This window comes from Corvus hawaiiensis, chromosome 8 (assembly GCF_020740725.1).
Source record: "Corvus hawaiiensis isolate bCorHaw1 chromosome 8, bCorHaw1.pri.cur, whole genome shotgun sequence".
Taxonomy (NCBI): domain Eukaryota; kingdom Metazoa; phylum Chordata; class Aves; order Passeriformes; family Corvidae; genus Corvus; species Corvus hawaiiensis.
Window position 1 is genome coordinate 23,315,573 of NC_063220.1, and position 19,001 is coordinate 23,334,573.

General features: G+C 36.7%; 1 protein-coding gene across 50 annotated transcripts in view; it reads right to left on the bottom strand.

The window, feature by feature from the left end:
* Positions 1 to 19,001, bottom strand: part of KCNMA1 (potassium calcium-activated channel subfamily M alpha 1) — a 439,613-nt gene that overhangs the window by 58,479 nt on the left and 362,133 nt on the right. For all 50 annotated transcript variants that reach the window (XM_048311474.1, XM_048311473.1, XM_048311468.1 and 47 more), the window contains one exon: positions 5,479 to 5,572. In XM_048311474.1, coding sequence (XP_048167431.1) covers positions 5,479 to 5,572 — 94 coding nt within the window. The remainder of the gene's footprint in view (positions 1 to 5,478; positions 5,573 to 19,001) is intronic.

Genomic DNA, 19,001 nt, shown 5'->3' on the forward strand with positions numbered 1-19,001 from the left:
ATGAACCTTGTGTTATATTTTCTCTCCCCTGTCCAGCTGTGGAGGGGAGTGAGACAGCAGCTTTCATGGGTGTCTGGCATCCGCCAGCATCAACCCACTACAGTCTTTTCAAAACCTGGGTACCATTCTTCAAATCAAAAAGCTAGTTGTTCAACAAAGAAATGGAAAGGAGGGAGACAAATCAAACAGGAAACCAAAGTTACCAGTCCCTGGTCTATCAGGAGTCAGATAGGCTAACAGATACTACCCCCTATCATTTAAATAATTTAATTCTATAATATTGTTAAAAACTGGTGTAAGGTAACATGGTGATCACTGAATTACTCGTTGTTCATGTTGGTTGTAGTGAACTTGTAAAACAGAATCAAGAAGTGAATTTTGCTGTTATGTATCTGCTGGGTTGCAGCTTGGTTATCATTGCATATTACCACTGCATAAAGTCAGGATACAAATTTGAGAGTCCAAGAGGGAAATTTCCAAGGCTGAGGGACATAAATATATACCATTATTATGGTTAATCAATGGGCTTTCACTTTTCCAAACCTTACCTTCATATCTAGTTTAAGGGAGTCATGGAAAATGATCAGAGTCAACTTATTTTACCAGTTTTGGCTTGAGAAACGCTTTCCCTAGATCTGCCATCACTTTTTTTTTGGTTTCTATGAGAAAGCTCACAGTTTCAGTTCATGGAAGGGCAGCACTACAATGGCAGAGGCAATACAAATTCATGCTGAGTGGCACTAGCAGAAATGTGTATGCACATTTAAGTGTATGTGGCTTAGTGGGTGGATGAGCAGAGAAATGTGCACAGCCATTGTTCATATACTTAAAATATTATATACAACTTCAGGAAAAAAGACAGGAGGTTTCCTCCTCAACTTCAGATAAATAATCTCATTAGGCTTCTGGAAATGTATGCCAAAGAGCTCACTTTTTTTTCTATGTCATTTAGCTGGGTCTTGACAGTTTCTGAGCAAGTTTTATTGTTTGGTTGGGAATTATTTTAGATCCTCGATCAAAAAAAATCCTCAGGCTTACGAAATTCTCCTTGGCAACACACTGAAAACCCAGTGTCCTCTGATGCCTCTGATTCTTATGTGATCAGGGACACTAATGATAATGACCCTTTGCTGAGTATGCTACTTGTCTAGAGGCCTATGTCAACTACACCACTACATCCAGAGTGGACAGGGACAAACTATTTGTTTGCTCTTCAGGCCCCTTGGGCCCTGTCATATGCTATTTGTTCTTGCATTAAGAGGTAGTTTGACTCAGCTGGGCTGACATTTCCTTCAAGTCAATGTATTCCACTCATGCAGTAGCAGCTACCAAAGCATTAAGTACAGACTTGAGGCTCAGCAACAATCATTTAAGTGGCTTTTTTGATTCATATCCAGGGCTTTTCACATTTTTACTGGTCATTCTGAATCCAAAATGACATATTTTTTTAAAACTAGCTTTGCTATTTGATATTCAGGCGATATAGCCTCCTCATAGTTAACGTGACTGCTCATCAATAACACGCACCAGAACCTGCAACTGAGATGATGAACAGGGACTGATATTGCTGCATGATACCAGAGGCATTGATTGGTTCTACCTTTCTTCTCCACCTCATGAAGGACACCCAACATGTGATTACTCTCTCAGTTACAGCTTTCCTTCCTTCTCCTATTTAAATTTTACTTTTTACTGTAATAGGATGTCCACGTGTTCACATCTTAACAGGAGGAGTATCCATTTTTCCTGTTGGAGTTTAAGTTATTTTTAAAAAGTATCCATATTCTTGTGGGTTTAATGGGACAGACTTTTGCTGATGTAAAACAGGTAAAAACAGTCATGACAATGCTGAGTATTTTTCTGGTTAATTTGCATTTGTGGGTATTGTTGGAATTTGAAGGATTTGTTTCTGATTGATTAGACTCTTCTAGTACTGCATCAGTGTGATTCTGCTCATGTCATTTGATGTGATGCAGCATTCAGTTAGAACAGTGATTTCCCAAATGTGAGTCTAGACCATCTGTGATGTACACAGAGCATTTGTATGTCAATTGTGTATTTATATCAGTTAGTAATTTATTGTAATTTAGAGCCATCAAAAAGATGCCATTAAAAAGATGTCTCCAATCTATCTATCTGGATCATATTTGGTAATGCAGATTTCTACTTATGTGTTAGTAAATCTCAAAGATTCGCACTCTCTGACCAGGTCAGACCACTTGTCATGAGGTCCCACAGAATCCCAATGATACCATTTCCATCCTGTGGTACCATCTCCATCCTCTGTTCTAATCTAGCAATAGCAGAAATCATAAAGTTCTGTCTCATAGCGTAATACCCGCTTCCCTGATGCCTCTGCCACTGTGGGAATCTAAAACTTATGCATCATTTCCAACATTATCTTAACTGTAGGGTTGCTCAGAACATGATTCAAAAGTCACAATTCAGATTTCAATTTATAAATCAATTTTTCACATATTTTTTGTTTTCATGCTCCAGACTGCTTGTCTTCCAGGCTCCTTCTAGAGCCTCTGGATCTAAAACCACAGCTGAGAAAAAGTTTGCAAAATAGCCAGCCCTTTCTGGGTGGGTGGGACAGGGGAAAAGCTCACTTGAAAAAGGAACTTTTAAACTAAATGTTGGAAAAAACTTCCAAAGATAAATATCAGCTACAGACATGATGGTGCTTTAGCTGATTTACCTCTTGGGTACTTCTAGCTGACATACACTAAGGATTTCTGGACAGGCAAGCAAGTACCTGTCACTTTCTGTAATTTACAAGGATACAAAATAGCAGGTAATACAGTCCACCTTTGTTTTTCAGAGAGGAGAAAAGAGTTTGACCATTACAAATAAAGCTTAACATAGCTCTCTTCTGATTCAATCCCCTTTGTCTTTTTTAGCACCTTGAACCAAAGTTTAGTCAGTGTAGATAAAGAGTAAAACGAAGAGACAGTTGGGTCTGGAGAGAAGCTGAGGGTGCAAACACTGGGCTGGAGAATAAATTTAGCAGCAACAGAGAAGAGGAAGAAAACAATGTCTGGATTTGGAAGCCTGGCAAGTTCTCCACTCACTGCTCAACCTGTGTTTAGCAATTCTGATGTGCTACTGAGCAGACAGCTCAGGCTCAGGACGACTACTCTCCCTCAGTCCCTCTTCAGCAGGCAATGAAAGCAGGCTGTACTTTGAAAATCTTCCCCCATCATGCAAACTGACACAGGCATGCTTTTCAAAAACCCACAGCCAATCTGTTGATCATTACTTATTTACAAAGGCCTTCGGGCAGAAAGTCCTGTAAAAACCATACTTGATACGGTATACACTAGCTTTTTCTGCTTGTGGAAAAAAGTACCCCTAAGGCTACCTCAAACCATCACTTTCTATTGCACATAAAATGTACCGTGTAACACTAAAGTATTTAATATATATGGTATAATATATCTACAGGAAAGGCATTTGTGTAGAAGTATGTTACCCTGTATTTGGTAATTTGATGTTTTGCTGAAGGCTATGACTTGAAAAAGCCTGCACCTAGTACAGAGGACCTGTCATCTCAGTACCCAAGAGCCAATAGAATAAAGAAGTACCCTTAAGCAGCAAAACTTTGACACAGCTTTGAAGCATATGAAAACAGTATAACTCCCTAGAATTATTATTACTCAAGATCAAAGAAATGAGGCATACTTTACATAGCAAACAGGGACAGTGTGTTCAGCTCCAAACGTTTCAGCTCTTTCTCTCTCTCTCCTTCTCTTTCTTTTTACTTCTACTTCCCTAAAATTAGAATCTGAGAGAAGGTGAAGGGGGGGAATCTCCACATGTTTAAATTTTAAGCAGTTAAAACAATTAGCACCAGATAAGAGGATTGTCCAGAGGTAAGTAAATTGAAAACGATGCTAGCATGACAACTGGCACTATAAAAATGAGAAGTTTGCCAGTATGCTCATTTTATTCTTCCTCATAAACTGTAAACAAGCATGTAAATCAGTGTCATATGGGCAAGGCTGAGCTAACAGGAAGGCAGAGAACTTTTAATGATACATTTAACAGAAATAGATGGTCAATAGGAAAAAAAAAAAGCCACAGCTGGGTGCATTTTCCCTCTGTGAATCAATCTCACTTTTGGTTCTGTAGCCTAAACAGAGATGAAGATGATTTGTAGAAGTTACATCCCTGAATATGCCCTATATTGCAGAAACAATAAACAAATATGGATGCTTTTGTAACTGGCCAAAGAAAATTCCAGTCTAGTGACTAAAATACAAAGAGAAATATCACCTAGCTGTATCCAGAATCGTTAAAGGAACAAAATCATTGCCAATAATAAAATTCATAAGTGATTTTATATATGGAAAGAACTGTATATTTATGTCAATTTTTTTCACTTAACCTCTGTGAGCAGTCACAGTACATAAATCTCAAATTGCACGAATGTGTCTGTTTATATATGTAAATAAGTTTACGTATTTCTGTATGTATACACGCAGCGTACACACACACGCAGTGGAAAGTCTCTGCTATGGTATTTATGGATACAACTATGGACTGGGGTTCTAGCCTGGCTACACAGGATATGCAAAACCAGAGCAGGAACAGCTTCCTCGAAAACTCTAAATCTACTACAGGATCCCATTCTAACTGACTTCAGAAGGTAAAAGGTGAAGCACAGTGAGAGAGAATGCAAATGACATTTTAACAGATTACAATTTCTTGATGCAGTTCTAGTTTTAACAAATCTCTTAGAGGTAATTTGCCCTATGATAGAAACTACACAGTTATACAAAGAAGTTATATTGTAAAATAATGTACACAGAGCAACAGGGGAAAAATATCACTAACAAGATGCTGTTTTCATCACCCACTTTTAGAGTATATACTACCCTCTTAAAAATCCCTGTATTTCATAATTAATATGCTTTTAGCTTGACTAAAACTGTGTTAGTTTTGAACTTTGCTTTGGCAAGTACATACATTATTAGACTTTTTCATCAGTCTAAATCAATTCACAGAAATTTGATTTCAATCGACAGGATAAAAGGAAGGTAATATTCAGGTTCATTTTTGATTGTGATGATACATCTCACATATGGCCTTAAGTACAGAAAACAGTACTCAGAGGGAATCCAACAAAAAGAGAATTGCCTGAGGCAAACTAACCACATGAGTTCCCCTGATTGGTTAGTGCTATCATTAGTGCCACTGCTGTTTAAGAACTACACATGGACAGGACAGGGTGACAGCTAAGACTTTAAAGCCTATGTATTTTTCAAACAGCTTTTCAAACTGTTTTTCATGACAGAATTTTTTTTCAGCTCTATCATTAACTGCTGACAAGCTGACAGAATAAATACTTCAGCCTTTCAGAAACCATCTAACAATCTTCTTTTTTCACCCCCTCCCCTTATTTTTGATGTGGGGGGAGGAGAGGAGGAAGGAAGAAAGAAAGGAGATGAAGATATGAGTTTCTTACAGTCTTACCTCATCAGTTTGGGTGAGGAGTTGGGTGAATTTCGCATGCCTCCATTTCGCTGCTTTTTTTTGGGTGATAGTGTCGACGGCTGCTCATCTTCAACTGGAAATATAAGGAACTCATGAGATTAAGTACTGCTCTGAGTGCAATACGAAATACAAGTGAAGTAGCAAAGAACACACACTCTATGTCCATTCACGCACTGATACGTCATTGCTAACATAGGCCCAACAGTAATAAAAATCAAATACATGTTAGTTGAAGAGATTGGTTTGAAGGAGAAGCAGAGAAGAATACCAGGGTTTTGAACATAGGCGTTCAAATTGGTTTCATACTTCAAAAACAAAGCCGGGGGGACCACATTCGGGTTATTCTTAGTTATTATCAGTTAATCTGTGCTACAGAAAAATAGAATTAGTGCTCTGCTATATTCCCAGACAGATAAAGTACTATTTGCAATATCAACTTAACAGCTGCCAGCCTGCTTTTGCTAATGAACTAGACACCAGTTGGTTCTCGCTCCTCACATGCCAAACAACAGAGTCTTCATGAAGAGATGTAAAATATTCAATGCCTTGATGTTCAATGATTCAGTTAGTCGGGAATGTGAATGCAGCCTGCCATTGTGCACAGATCTCCAGCACAAGTCAGACCTCATTGCTCTACCCTCCTCACAAAACGGAGTTTTAACAGGAGTGAACAGAATGAGGTTGAATGGAACTGGGGAGACAATACCTGTATAACAGAGGATGCATGTGTTATGCAATCTTTTAATGAGGATGAGGTGCATTTTCTATGACAGATCAATTTCCAGATACAAAATCACTTACAGTTTTACCAGTCATAGACTATCTAAGGATAACTTATGTCACAATATGTATTGCTTAAACAAGTGCAGCTTCCTAAGAACTCATCTATAAGAATTAACCACTATCTTTACTATTTTAAGATCGTAACTGCACTTGATAATCTGTGTGTAACCTTTACATGTGCTACCAAAGGGAATAAAAATGCCTGCTTTCTCAGGTTCATAGTAATGCTAATTTATTCTGATATAAAGAAGAAAAAATAAACTTTTTTCCCATCCTCCTGTTAAATGAAAAATTAACTAGAAGATAATATAACTGATGCCTAGGAAGCTTTTACTTTAAAGCTAAAAGGAAAGACATTAGTAGTAGTAGTAGCTGCTATATTTAAAGAGCTTAGTACACATTAGCAGTGCACAAGCAGAGGTTGAGAAAAAAATACTACTTGCAACAGGATACACAGGAAAAACAACAAAATGGGGATATATGTCACCTGCCCCAGACTTATATGTGAAGAAATGAAGCAACAGCCTTTTCCTATAACCCTGTTCCAACACTATTTTATTATTGCATTCCAGCCTGCCATGTATGTCTGTTTGCCCAAGCCTGCTATGGAACTTTTGCCTTCGTCAAGACCAAAGGGCTGGACCCTGAAAAGACAGATTCTGCTCTCTTTTTAAATTACCTGGCATCACCTAGCACAAGGGAGTCACAACTAAAGAAAGCACTGCAAAGAAAAAAAGACAAAAAAAGCAACCAAACAAAGCTAATCCCAAAATAAATGCACCAAAGAGCGGTGTAAAAAGTAATACTTAGATCAGAACAATGCCTGTCTAATAATGATTTATTCACTAAGTTCTTTTCTTCTCTTCTTGGGCAGCATCCCTAAGGACAAAGGAATTTTCTTCTCATTTGACTTTTTTTTTTTTCCAGATCAAAGTCCTATAGTGTAAATGCTTATTGATGGTTAGTCAAGTGCCATTCTTTGTTTGCCTGAGAGATAAATAAGCCCACAGAAGATTCTCAAAAATACACAAATTGACATTTTCTTTCTGTGACAGTTTGCACATATTAAACCAGATCACTTCAGTATTTAGCTATGCGTACCATGAAGTGAACATGCACAGAATTATTTTGGTGGTAATATCTTTGCATTTCTGATTGCAAAAAAGTGCAAGCCTTTGTGCTTTTCAGAACACTCTCTGCAAATCCTTCTCTTGGAAATGGCCTGGTCTTGTTTTAAACTTCTCTAATAAAAAGTTATTTGCATGCTATTCCACACAGACAAGAGGTTTCAAGATATCCGCTGTGCTCTCGTTTTTTATCGGATATAAATATTCAGTTCCACCACTTAAAAGATCAAACAAACAAGAACCATGCAAAATGTTCCTTCCAGAAAACAACTCTCAAAGAAAACTTTGCTCTCTTGGAAGTAAAAATTCTAAATTTCACTCAATTTAATCTGTTACCATGGGGTTACAGAATGTTTGTCAAGAGATGCAGTTTAGCACCACAAGTGTATTGTTATACTATTTTAGCAGTTCAAGGAAGATACACGGCCATCAGGACCATGGGCAATGGGACCTTACATTAACACAACTGCAGATAATATTATAACCAGAAAAATTTCTCTGAACAAGAGAAAACAATTTAAAAAAAAAAACTTCTCCAAGTTTTCAGCTATCTAATAAGACTCCTGTCTAATCTTTTCAAATTCCAGAAGTTAATACAATAAGGATGTTTTTGTACTATATGGTCCAACACTTGTGTTCTCCAGTGCTGCCAGGTGATGCTAACTTGCTGCCCAATTAAAAACAAAGTCTTACTAGTAATTATTCAAGACAACAACTTCTAGAAGTACATTTCTAGCAGTCTGCACTTATTATTGATACTGCATCTGCAATAAATAAACTTCCATTTTGGATATGTGCTTGTCATATTCAAACTATGTTTCTGTCACCAGTTGCCTGGAAAGTCCAAGGCTGACGTGGCTCACAACTTAATACCTGTTAGCAAAGCTTTCTGAGGGATCTCAATTTGTTGCTTAAGCAAGAAAGCCATTTATTCTCATTGTAGCAATGAAAGGAGATCTATATTAATCATTTGACATGATTAAAATCAAGATTATATTTTTCATTTAAATCTCTGCACAGAGTTTACGGGGCATCTGCAGTTTAGAAGCACAGCTCCATAAGAACGGAGGAAGGGAATACATGAAGTTGAAATATGTGAATAGTATCTAATGGACACTATTACCTATGGCTTGGTTCCCAAAAATGTTGCAATGATACCTTACAAGTAGTTTCTTACTAGTAAGTAGGATATAAAACATCTAATTATTATCCTTCAGATACTCCTATCAGTTTCCTGCCTATTTAAAGAAGTGTACCTAGCAAAATTTTTAGTAAGATTATTAAATACTTTAGTTTCATGGTTTCTGTGTCTGCATTAATTTAAAAGGGAGTCTTAAATTTTCTTGTTCTTATGAAAGACAAACATATTTGAATAATGGGCTGTGATAGATGACAACTCAATTCTGGTATCGTATGTTTGCTTTTTTTAATGAGTCCCCATTTTTTATGTCTTTATACTACAGGATTTGTATTAACTACAGTCATATTATGTAATGCAGACTTTCTTTACCAGCTTTCAGGAAAATTGGAAATAAATTCAAGAATTGGACACAGAATTTTATAGATTTGGAACTCAATTCAGCCTCCGAGCTCTAATAACATTCAAGAGCTTCTTTGCACATCCCTAAGTATAACACTTAATGTACTGCTGTAACAACCCAGAGCTCACAGTTTTGCAGTTCAGGAAGACTCAGTGCTAAAAAAATGTCAGGCGAGTCTAATGAGGCTTCAGACACTCAGTTTTATGCTGGAGTTTAATTTAAAGTTACACTGATGTTTTAACACGTTTGCTTATTCTTGAGTAAAGAGTGTTCATTATTTCAATGACATAACCTCCAGACAATGTTCCATGAATTGGTTTAAGATGTGCTGGTAATTTTAACAGCCTTAATGTGGAGTTGAACATCTGTAACAACATATTACTTGACTTTTATCCTCATTTCATTTTTAAAGCAAAGCAAAGGGAATGTCTTTCAAAGCAGTGGATAAATTCATAACTTTTTTCTTTGTTATTTCTAACTATTTTTAAAACAACACTGTCTCCTTGACTGCCTCTCCCAGGTCACTAGCAGAACAGTTTACAGATACTTTTTTAGACACCAAAAAGCGCTGAAATTTGAAATAACATCTATGTTACTGAACATCACACGAACTGGGATACCTAGTGAGTTCATTCTGCCTAGCATGTAAATACTTCAAAGCAATTAAACCCTTTGAAAGGTAAAGCACAAACCACCCAGAAACATTAGTTGACTAGCTATCTTGATTAACTTATTAATCACCACATCTGGAGAAACCCACATCTGTAAGCACTTAAGAGAGCATTAGTAATGTCATAGTTACATTGAAAACAGACTGCAAAACCATGCACAAACCATTCTGTATTGCCTTATGCATCCAGCTACTGGGCTACCTACGGAGATCTTGGTTCAACCCAGGCTTTTGGGAATGGTAGCGGTATTTTACAGGCAGGCTGAGTGCCCTTTGCAATCTACAGTAGGTAGATTTTCCTTGTTCAACAGAACTCAGTAAGTTAAGGTGCAGCAGCGAGGGGTTGTTGGGTAGGAAGAGGCTCCCTTTACGGTTATTAACAAGTGGAACAGGTTCCAGGATTCCTTCAGTGGACTTGGCATCAATCAATGCATTAGTAGTTGCATTCTTGAATTGATATGAACATTTTGGGTAACTTGATCTAGCTGCATTCTTTACTTCTAAATAATAAGAAAAAATTTAAATTAATTTCTTTGTACTAAAAATTATTTCAAACCACAGGCATGAATCAATTTTGATATTATGTGGAAATACAGATATTAAAGCTTAAGGTATCAGTTCCAACAGCAGAAATAAAGGTTTATACCTGCAGCTCTCTTAGGTTAGGTTTCTTTTTTTTCCTCTAAAAATGACTCTTTATAAAAGAATACTTATAAAAGGATTATTCAACAATATTATCACCTTTAATATAATCCCATCCTGGGGTAAGTATATCTGAGGAAATACTTATTTCCCCCATATTGATAAAGGCTTTGAGATGTACTGTCTGTGGAAGATGTTTATTTCTTTGAAACTACTGAAAATGACAGGGGAGGTAAAGCACTCTGCTGCTATTAAAATAAATAAGGAATCATAGAATACGTAAGGTCACCACTTCAAAATTGTGCAAGCATACTTATGGAATTAAACTGATGTTTAGGAACCCACATAAAAGTTGTTGAGTATTCAACAGCGCTGCATACTGTAAATTTCAGGAGGTCATAAATGGTGCCTCTGAAAAGAAAGTTAAGAAATTCAATTTCCTAAATATGGATTTAGCTTAAAACTCTTATTCTTAATCTTCCATGGATAATATATCAAGACTATTTAAACACCACCTCCCCCCCAACTAATACCTCTAACAAATGATGCCCTCAGTAAAAACCAAAGACAAAATGTTTTTCTGGTAAAAATATGCAATAAAGGTCTTCTCCTAATGCTTGTTTCATTCTGAATGAGTATAGTATAGAGAAGAAGGTATGTAACTGAGCCACCAAGACCTTATATTTGGTTATGTATAATGAAGTAAGAAGGTTAGGTAGGGAGTGGTTGGTGGACTGATAAACTTGCAGCATTATTTCCACGTTTCAATTGCTTTAAAAATTCTATGGAGAACATTGAGCAGAAAGTAGAAGCAAGGTATTTGAGGAGGTCAGCATGTTTTCTGGGATCTTTGTCTAGTTTACCACCAGCTAGAAACACCATCTGGTAACAGTAGAGATAAGAAAATAGCATTCCCATGCTTGCCATTTCTCTTCAAGCACAAAATTTGTCTCTCTCATGAAAAAAGTAGTGTATAGGAATTACAAGAGTCATTTGAAGCTACTTTTCAACAAGGTTGAACTGGTTGGTAACAAAGCACCCATTCCAATTCTGTGACCTCTGAATGGATGGCTTGCTACTATTCTGAGGTCGATAGAAAAATTAGTGGGAAAAGAACTAGAGTCTAAATCACAACGTTTTTCAGCTTTTTACTAATAGAAGTAACATTTAAAGTATAATAACAATGCATATGCACTGGAGTTCATATATATTTTAAAACATCAAAGGAGAGTATATATCTTTGATTGGCAAAACTGCCACAAAAACCACTGTATAGAATATTGAACACACTACTTGAAAATTATCAATTTTACCTCAGAGTTACCAGGATTTTTATCAAATTTTGTACTTCTATTTTTTATATTCCTCCAAGTGAAACAATTTTCAGATGATAAAATATATCTGCAGAGACCTATCTCTCTACACATGCCACTGGTCAAACATGTATTTGAAGGCTTTGATATGCATCAACTCAGTTCTATTTTTAAAGTCCAGATAGTAATACTGGAAATAATCTTTAAAAATCCACATCCTGTATCAAAGTATCTTCATATGCAACGGAAGAAGACCAGAATCTATTAAGCTTATCAACCCTCCAATCAAGTTGTTCAAGAAACATCACAATCTTTTTACAGTCTCTTCTGGAGTTCAGTAAGTGATGGTTTCAGATACCAGACCTGACTATTAAGCAATAACCTTCCATAGCAGTGTATGTCTTATAGCATATTCCATGCAGACAAAAATCAAGCTTTCCCAAGATTTTGTGTTTGCAGTGGCACAGCATGTGTCAGAACAAAAATACCTGTCCATTGGTAATGGCTTCATATCTGGAGCTTGGCATCATATTTAATAGCACCACATGATCTTGTTCACCAGGAAGGCAAACTGAGCTGCTTAAAACCTAAGTTACTTCCCCTTAGTTCCAACAGTGTGGACAGGTACTATTACTGAGCATGGGCATAACAAGTTGCCAATTTTTTCTTTGTCAAATTATTCTAGATTTAGAAGTTCTAACTACTGGTTTTATCCCATGACTTCTAGCCTCCTGCCTCTGACAGGAGCTCAGATCAATGTGGAAGAAGCCCCACAGTGGATGAGTGATGAAATTCTTCGTACATAGGACAATTTTCTTTCTTACTCCAACAATTTATGGCCCATGTCTTTTTACTCAATCTTCAAAAGCAAGGGTTACAGAATAATATTTGAATAACCTATCTTTGGTAGAGATAATAATCTCTTTCTCCCTTTCTCCTCAAATTATATATTTTTTACCACAGAAGAGTAAAACTGGTTACTCTTAGTGTAAATAGCCTGTCAAGCTATAGGTGCACGTTGTGCCACACACACCGGGGCTGTCCGGATACACCCTGAATTCCATGTGCAAGCATGGAGCTGTTGGATTAAGCAGTACTGTACAGTCGGGTGAGACACACAAGCCAACTTCAGCACATACATACTACAGTGGGCAGAACCTAAAGCACTTACAGAGCATCCCACTGTTCAGCAAAGACTGTTGAGTTTTATTAATAATTTCTTTAAAATCCGATTGGGTTCTTGCACTACTGTGTGGACTGATTTCCATAGAAAACATATTTGGGAAACAAAGATTGCTGTTAATTATATGGAACTAAATACATCCTTACATATTGTCACTGCCTCGCTAGGTTTGGCAATCAAACTGTCTGGATTGGGGTAATTTGTTGTACCACTGTGCAACATCAAATCACAACCTCCAAATCCACCAGGGTTCTCTTCCAAGTATGAGATGAGTTTAGCACCAGTAAGTCTACTAAAACAGAACTATTTTTCTAGTTATAGTTAGATTAATTTCTTTTTATGTAATATGACATATGACTTTATTTCCACTGCAAATGGTCACAGGCCTGCATTATTTATGCTGCCAAAATTCCTTAGAACTGTTCAGTAGATTGTCATGCATCCATAAGGCATTATTATTACCTAAGAATATTTTGAGAGCCATTTTGAGAGCAAATTTTAAACTACTTTTTGAGAACAGTAAACAATAAGGAATGGGATAAAAGTAGAGTAAGGGTAAGAAATTCCATTTTCTGTAGTATTTTCTAATTGCACACTGGGTGAACACTACCTACTTTTAATAAATGCTGTACAGAATTTGCCCAAGAAGCCTGTCACCATAAGAGAAAGAAAAAATATTATGTATAAAATGTGATATATTAATGCAATTGTAAAGGTATTTTGAAGTTGCATATATTCCTATTCCGTACCCCCACCCTCAGGAACTCCCTTTCAAGCTCAATGAATATACACTTGCCTACAGACTGCATTAGGGAATCATGCCTATTTCTATTTCTATACATTTTATTTATTATAATGAAGATAATTTGAATTGCAATCTGCAACTCCCTGAACATTTTTAAAACAACAAATGTAGTTAAACTAATGCCTGTGGCAATATCTATTTATTCTTTGTGAGCATACACTTGCCATAACTTAAAACTGGGCTGAGCTTTAATTTAAATGTAACAAGGCAGAATACCAGTACAGTGCTTTCAACAAAATGGCTGAAACTGGCTTCAGCATGATTTGCCTGGAAGGGAAGATGAAAATGTGTTTTAAAGGAGAAAAAATATCCTGACCAAAACCAGACATTCTAAACAACCACCACTGATACCCAGTGCTCCTTTCCTCCCCCATCTCTATCAGCTGCTAGGCTTTCAGCACTGTTTTTCGCCAGACACTAGCACAGTGTTTTCCTTCATAGTCAGCCATCAGCCAGAGCTGTCACTTGCAGATACTTCATTTTTGTTTCAGTCTAATTCATACTGCACCCCCTTAATCTCTGTAGTGAGTAATGCCATGTCACTGTGAAGATATGTCAGATCCAGCACTAGAAATACAGAGTGTTTCTAACAGTTAAACTATCTTGGTTTGAAGAAATATTTTATTTCTTCCCCCAACTTAACCAATGTCTTTCTCCTAAACATCTTCTGAGCTGACCTCCAAAGGAGCAGTCACCATTCTGCAATGTGGCTCACCTTTCATGGGGTGGGGGGTGAAGACAAGCTGCAGCCCTGTATTACTAAATGCAAATAATCAATATGTTGATTGAGCTTTTGGCTACCAGAGTTCTTTTGATGGGAGTGACAGTGAGCATGACTTGCCTCATTCAATGACAAGGCTGTTTAGACTTTGCTACCTACCACTTTGTGAATCAGGCAACTGAAAATACCCACAGCAATTCCTCCAAACTGTCAGCTATTGCTGTGATTCCACCCAGCACCCCCTGTACAAGACAACAGATTAACCATTAGGCTAGATATGTTGAAAATATACAGCTTCAACCTTTCCCCAGCTAGCTCAGAGCGATGTATAGATGATTATTTCAACCGTCAGCTGCCGCATAGACTTAAACCTCTGCACAATAACTCCTGGATTCATCTGCCCCTTGTCAAACTTGCACAGCTTTAGTTTGAGCATACATAGTGTGGCAGTTTCACTGCGGATCTAGAATAATCCAGACGGCTGCTGTCTCTTTGTTAACAGGAAGCTAAACTGATGAGTTTGTAATGCATTTCTTATCAAAGGTAGTTTCAAAAAAGAAAATGTGCCAAATCAGTTGGAGGTGGAATTTAGCATAGTATTGAAATATGATTTAATCAAAACATTTGTTATTTGTTTAATAATGTGTTGTAATAACCCCCACATTATTCCTCCTCTAAAAATCATTTTATGCCAGTGAACTATTTATTTTACAAATTTACTTGGGTTTTTTTTTTTTTTTGGCGGTAACAGATGTAATGAAACCATTGACTAGAAACTACAATATAATGGTGCTTGATGAGATACAAGAATGTTAATTTTAGAAACAGCAGAGCAGCGTTCGCTTGGTGTCTGAAATGGTAATCTCAAATGAAACAGGATTGCTGCTTTTGTTTCTATGTGCATTACAAACTCAGAAAAATGCATTTCATTCTGTTTTTTTAATACAAAAAGATATGCTGCATATCTCTACACATTAGCACCATTAGAAAAGCAGGTGAGGCTGGCTTTTAGTTGCAGAGTGTGCCACTTGAAGCAGATAAAACATCAAGATCCAAGAATGTCAAGAATGCATCATATCAGAACCTCTTGCAAATACTGAATGGTGCTTACATGAGATATTCTCTTTGAAAGTGCAGATCAAGAAATATTTTTCTTTTCTCCTCTCTTTTTGTCCCAGGCTTGCACTTTTTGGTTAAAAGCACATAAAATTGCAAAACAAATGCATTGTGTCTACTACTTGCCCCCACCCCCCCTTTTTCTTTTTCTTTCTATTAACATCCAATACTTAAATTTTGTATTAATAATACATGGTCTTTCAGTCTTAATTCTTCTCCCACGTAAAGAATTGAAACTCAGCCACAGATATATTCCTCATCTTTGCTTTTCCTTGAATGCTGTAAAAAACATAGTTAATAGCAAATGTGGAATCTTGCCATGCTGGATACTGTTATTAATTTTAGATGGCTGCTCTGATATTCAGTGAAATCATTAAAAACTTTAAGTTCCTGATCTTTTAGAGTAACTTGTATATAGAATGAAAGATAGACTACAAAGGAGTTTGGAAACCCAGCAAACTTTTAACTTAAATCTTTTGGTGAAAAAGGTCTGGGGTATAGCTTTACACCATTTGTATTTATTTTTAAGGGTAGAGCAGCTCTCTAAGGTTATTGTAGAAATCTGATATTTTTTCTTTGCTCCTCCAGTTTAATTCAAGAACATAACGATTATGAATGCTGTATCAGTTATTATCACTTCTCTATTACTATGACTTCTGCAAGCAAAGAAGTGGTTTAAGGTTGTCCAAATTGTGGTTGATCCAAAGTCCGCTTAAGTAAGAGAAAACATTTACACTGACTTCAATGGACTTTAAATGAGGAGCTGTTCATACCTCATGTATATGCTGTTATAAATGAGAAGAAAGCCTTTCCCATAATACAGCATTTTACAGTTGGCGTGTGCAATTTTGAGAAAGGCTTCTAATTTCATGGATCTAGTTTCTTGCTCTGATATAAAGGTATATAGACCACAGGACACTATTTGTACATAACAAACATCTCTTTCCCCTGCCAAATTTGCACAGTAGAAAAAAGCTACTTCAATTCCTAATCAAATCCTACTTTATATTTAGACTAAGTCATAGATCCATTGAACCTTGAACATCTTTTCTAAATCAGATTTTAGTATTCCCTCATACATTTTTCTCGATTTTTAGTCTTCATTCTCCACTGCCTTTTCAAATTATGATTCACTCTGTAATTGTTTATTCAAGTCATTATACTGTTATTGGAAAACTCAAATGAAAGTCAAAAAAAAGCAAAGCAGCAGTAGATTTTTTCCCCCCCTGTCCATTTAATTGTCGAACTGATTTCTCCACATGTTGTATCCATACAGAATACTATTTGGATAAAGTAAATTTTGTTTTGGGAAAGGGTGAAGAAATGGAGATGTGCCTAAACTGTAGAACTTAGAACATGGTCTGTTTTCAAGGGGGTCTGTTTCCCAGACAAACATCAAAGTGAAGGGAACTAACTTTGTCTTTTGAGAGTGCACTGTAGAGAATAACAAAAGTCAAAGTGTCTCATCAGTATGGCAAGTGTAAATATGCTGAGTTAAACTTTAAATTATGTTACTTCATTACAACAAGCTGTTCTGCTCTGAACATGGAGGAGGAGCTACAGAAAATGTTACCCCATGTGTCAAATAAGAGCTGTTCAGACCCTGTGTTTCTTACCAAGTCACAAGCAGCTATGAACTACAATTTTGGAGCCCCAGCTTCTCTCTCTAGCAGAGCAAAGTACAGAAGGATTGCTCAAAGCCACATTAACATTTTAACAGACTACCTGATGATCCCATGGCTACAAGCAGAGGACTGGGAATCTCCTGACTGGGATTTAGTTTTACCACTGACCTTGGGTTGTACAGCCTTGGGTGGCCCACTTGCAGTCAATTCTGTTGTGAAGGTGTTCCTTACTCAGAGATCTTTCTAAAATTCAAGTGACCAAATGATCTAAAATTGTGGCTGTTAATCTTTAATTTTCTCAGATCTAGCAGGTGTAAGACTGTGACGTTGCTATTGCTGTTTGAAAACTACATTTGGAATACATTCCATAAAAATATACTATATTCATAAGTGAAAAGAGTGGATTGTTATTACAGTGTTTGGTGGTTTGGTTTTTTTTTTTTATTAGACACGAAAGTGTGCCTCTAACATTGAATAACTGTAACATCCTTTTTATTTCTGTGTTTCTATTTTCCTTCCTTAAAAAAATAGTGTTGATTAAAGGACGCTGATTTCCTTATGAGTGGCCCTTTGAAAGTTCCCCAAGGCAAGACATGTAAAGCCAAAAGGCACATCTTTGGGAGATTCTTTAAGAGTAGCAGCACAGAGCAAATGATAGTATTCCATGCATTGTCATAGACTATCCTTGTTTCAATGCACAGCAACCCAAAGTGTATTGTCCTTTGTCCTATTGCCTCAAAGAGGATTTTGACACCAACTATAAGGGATACAGAGGAAGAAGTTGCAGCACTAGCAAGGGCACACTGCAGTTCTGCAGTTCTGCTAAATTGCAGGAGGAATCTGTCTTGTTTTTACAAAATTAAGGAAGTTTCCCCTTTGTGACTAAACACACTCACAACCTGATCAGTCACTGCAGAAAACAGTGAAGTTCTATTTGTGGGCAAAAAATAAGCTACTATTTTAAAAAAAAAAAAAAAAAAAGAAATCTAAATTTGAAAGGCCACTCATCATTGTGCCTATGATCACTTTACTGTTTACACTCCCCCAGCTCCATTAAATTCCGAGAAAAATATACAGTGCCTTGAAGTAACTAAGGGTAAAAGTAAGCTCAGGAGTCCTTGGTGATTGCTCTGCTCCCCGGGATTAGAAATCTTGTATTTACAGCATAGATGGTGTTTGTCAGGAAGAGTATTTCAGTGCACAGGAAAGTGATAGTTCCATGCCTTTGGAGCACAACTTGGCAAATTTTAGCTCGGTCTTGCTGCAACTGTTTCCTTCCTGTGAATATTTGGAAGGGTAGATTTCATCCTGCAGAAATCTCATTAGAATTATTACTTTTGTTTTCCACTCAGAAGTGCCAGTTTCTCTTAACAGCTTAAAAAAAACAGATTTGCAGTGTAATTGCAACCTGCATATCCTAAAGTTTTAAACCGAAATAAAATTTCATCTACCTTGCTCATTAAGAAGACATACTAGGTGTCCCTGCCAATACCACAGTGAAGTAAAGATTTTCCAGAAACTTCTTGTAAGTCCAAGAGACTATATTCCTAAATTTTAAGATTTTTTTTTTTTTCCAATTCTTCCTCTGCTACCCATGAGTTACCTTACTTTTGAAAACACACTTGAGAAGATTTGGCTGAGATTGTTTCTTTTTTAACTAGGTGGTTAATATCTGACCGATAAATTGGGGTTTTCTTCATAATTTTTTTTACTTTTTAAAATTTGATACTATTGAATTTATTTTGGCTTGTGTTTAATCTTTGTAAAAAAGGGTGTAGAAGTGTCTGTGTCTCTGAACAAGAACTGAAATATTAACATTTAACTCTGGCTTTCGTATTGTTAGTCTTATTCAGTTTTCACCCACATCAGTGGAAAAACTTCCATTTACTAAACTTTCACAGGCTCAGGCTCAGTGATCCCCAATCCTCTTTAAGGCTTAGCTGTAGTATTCCTCTGGGATGGAGGTCTTCATACAA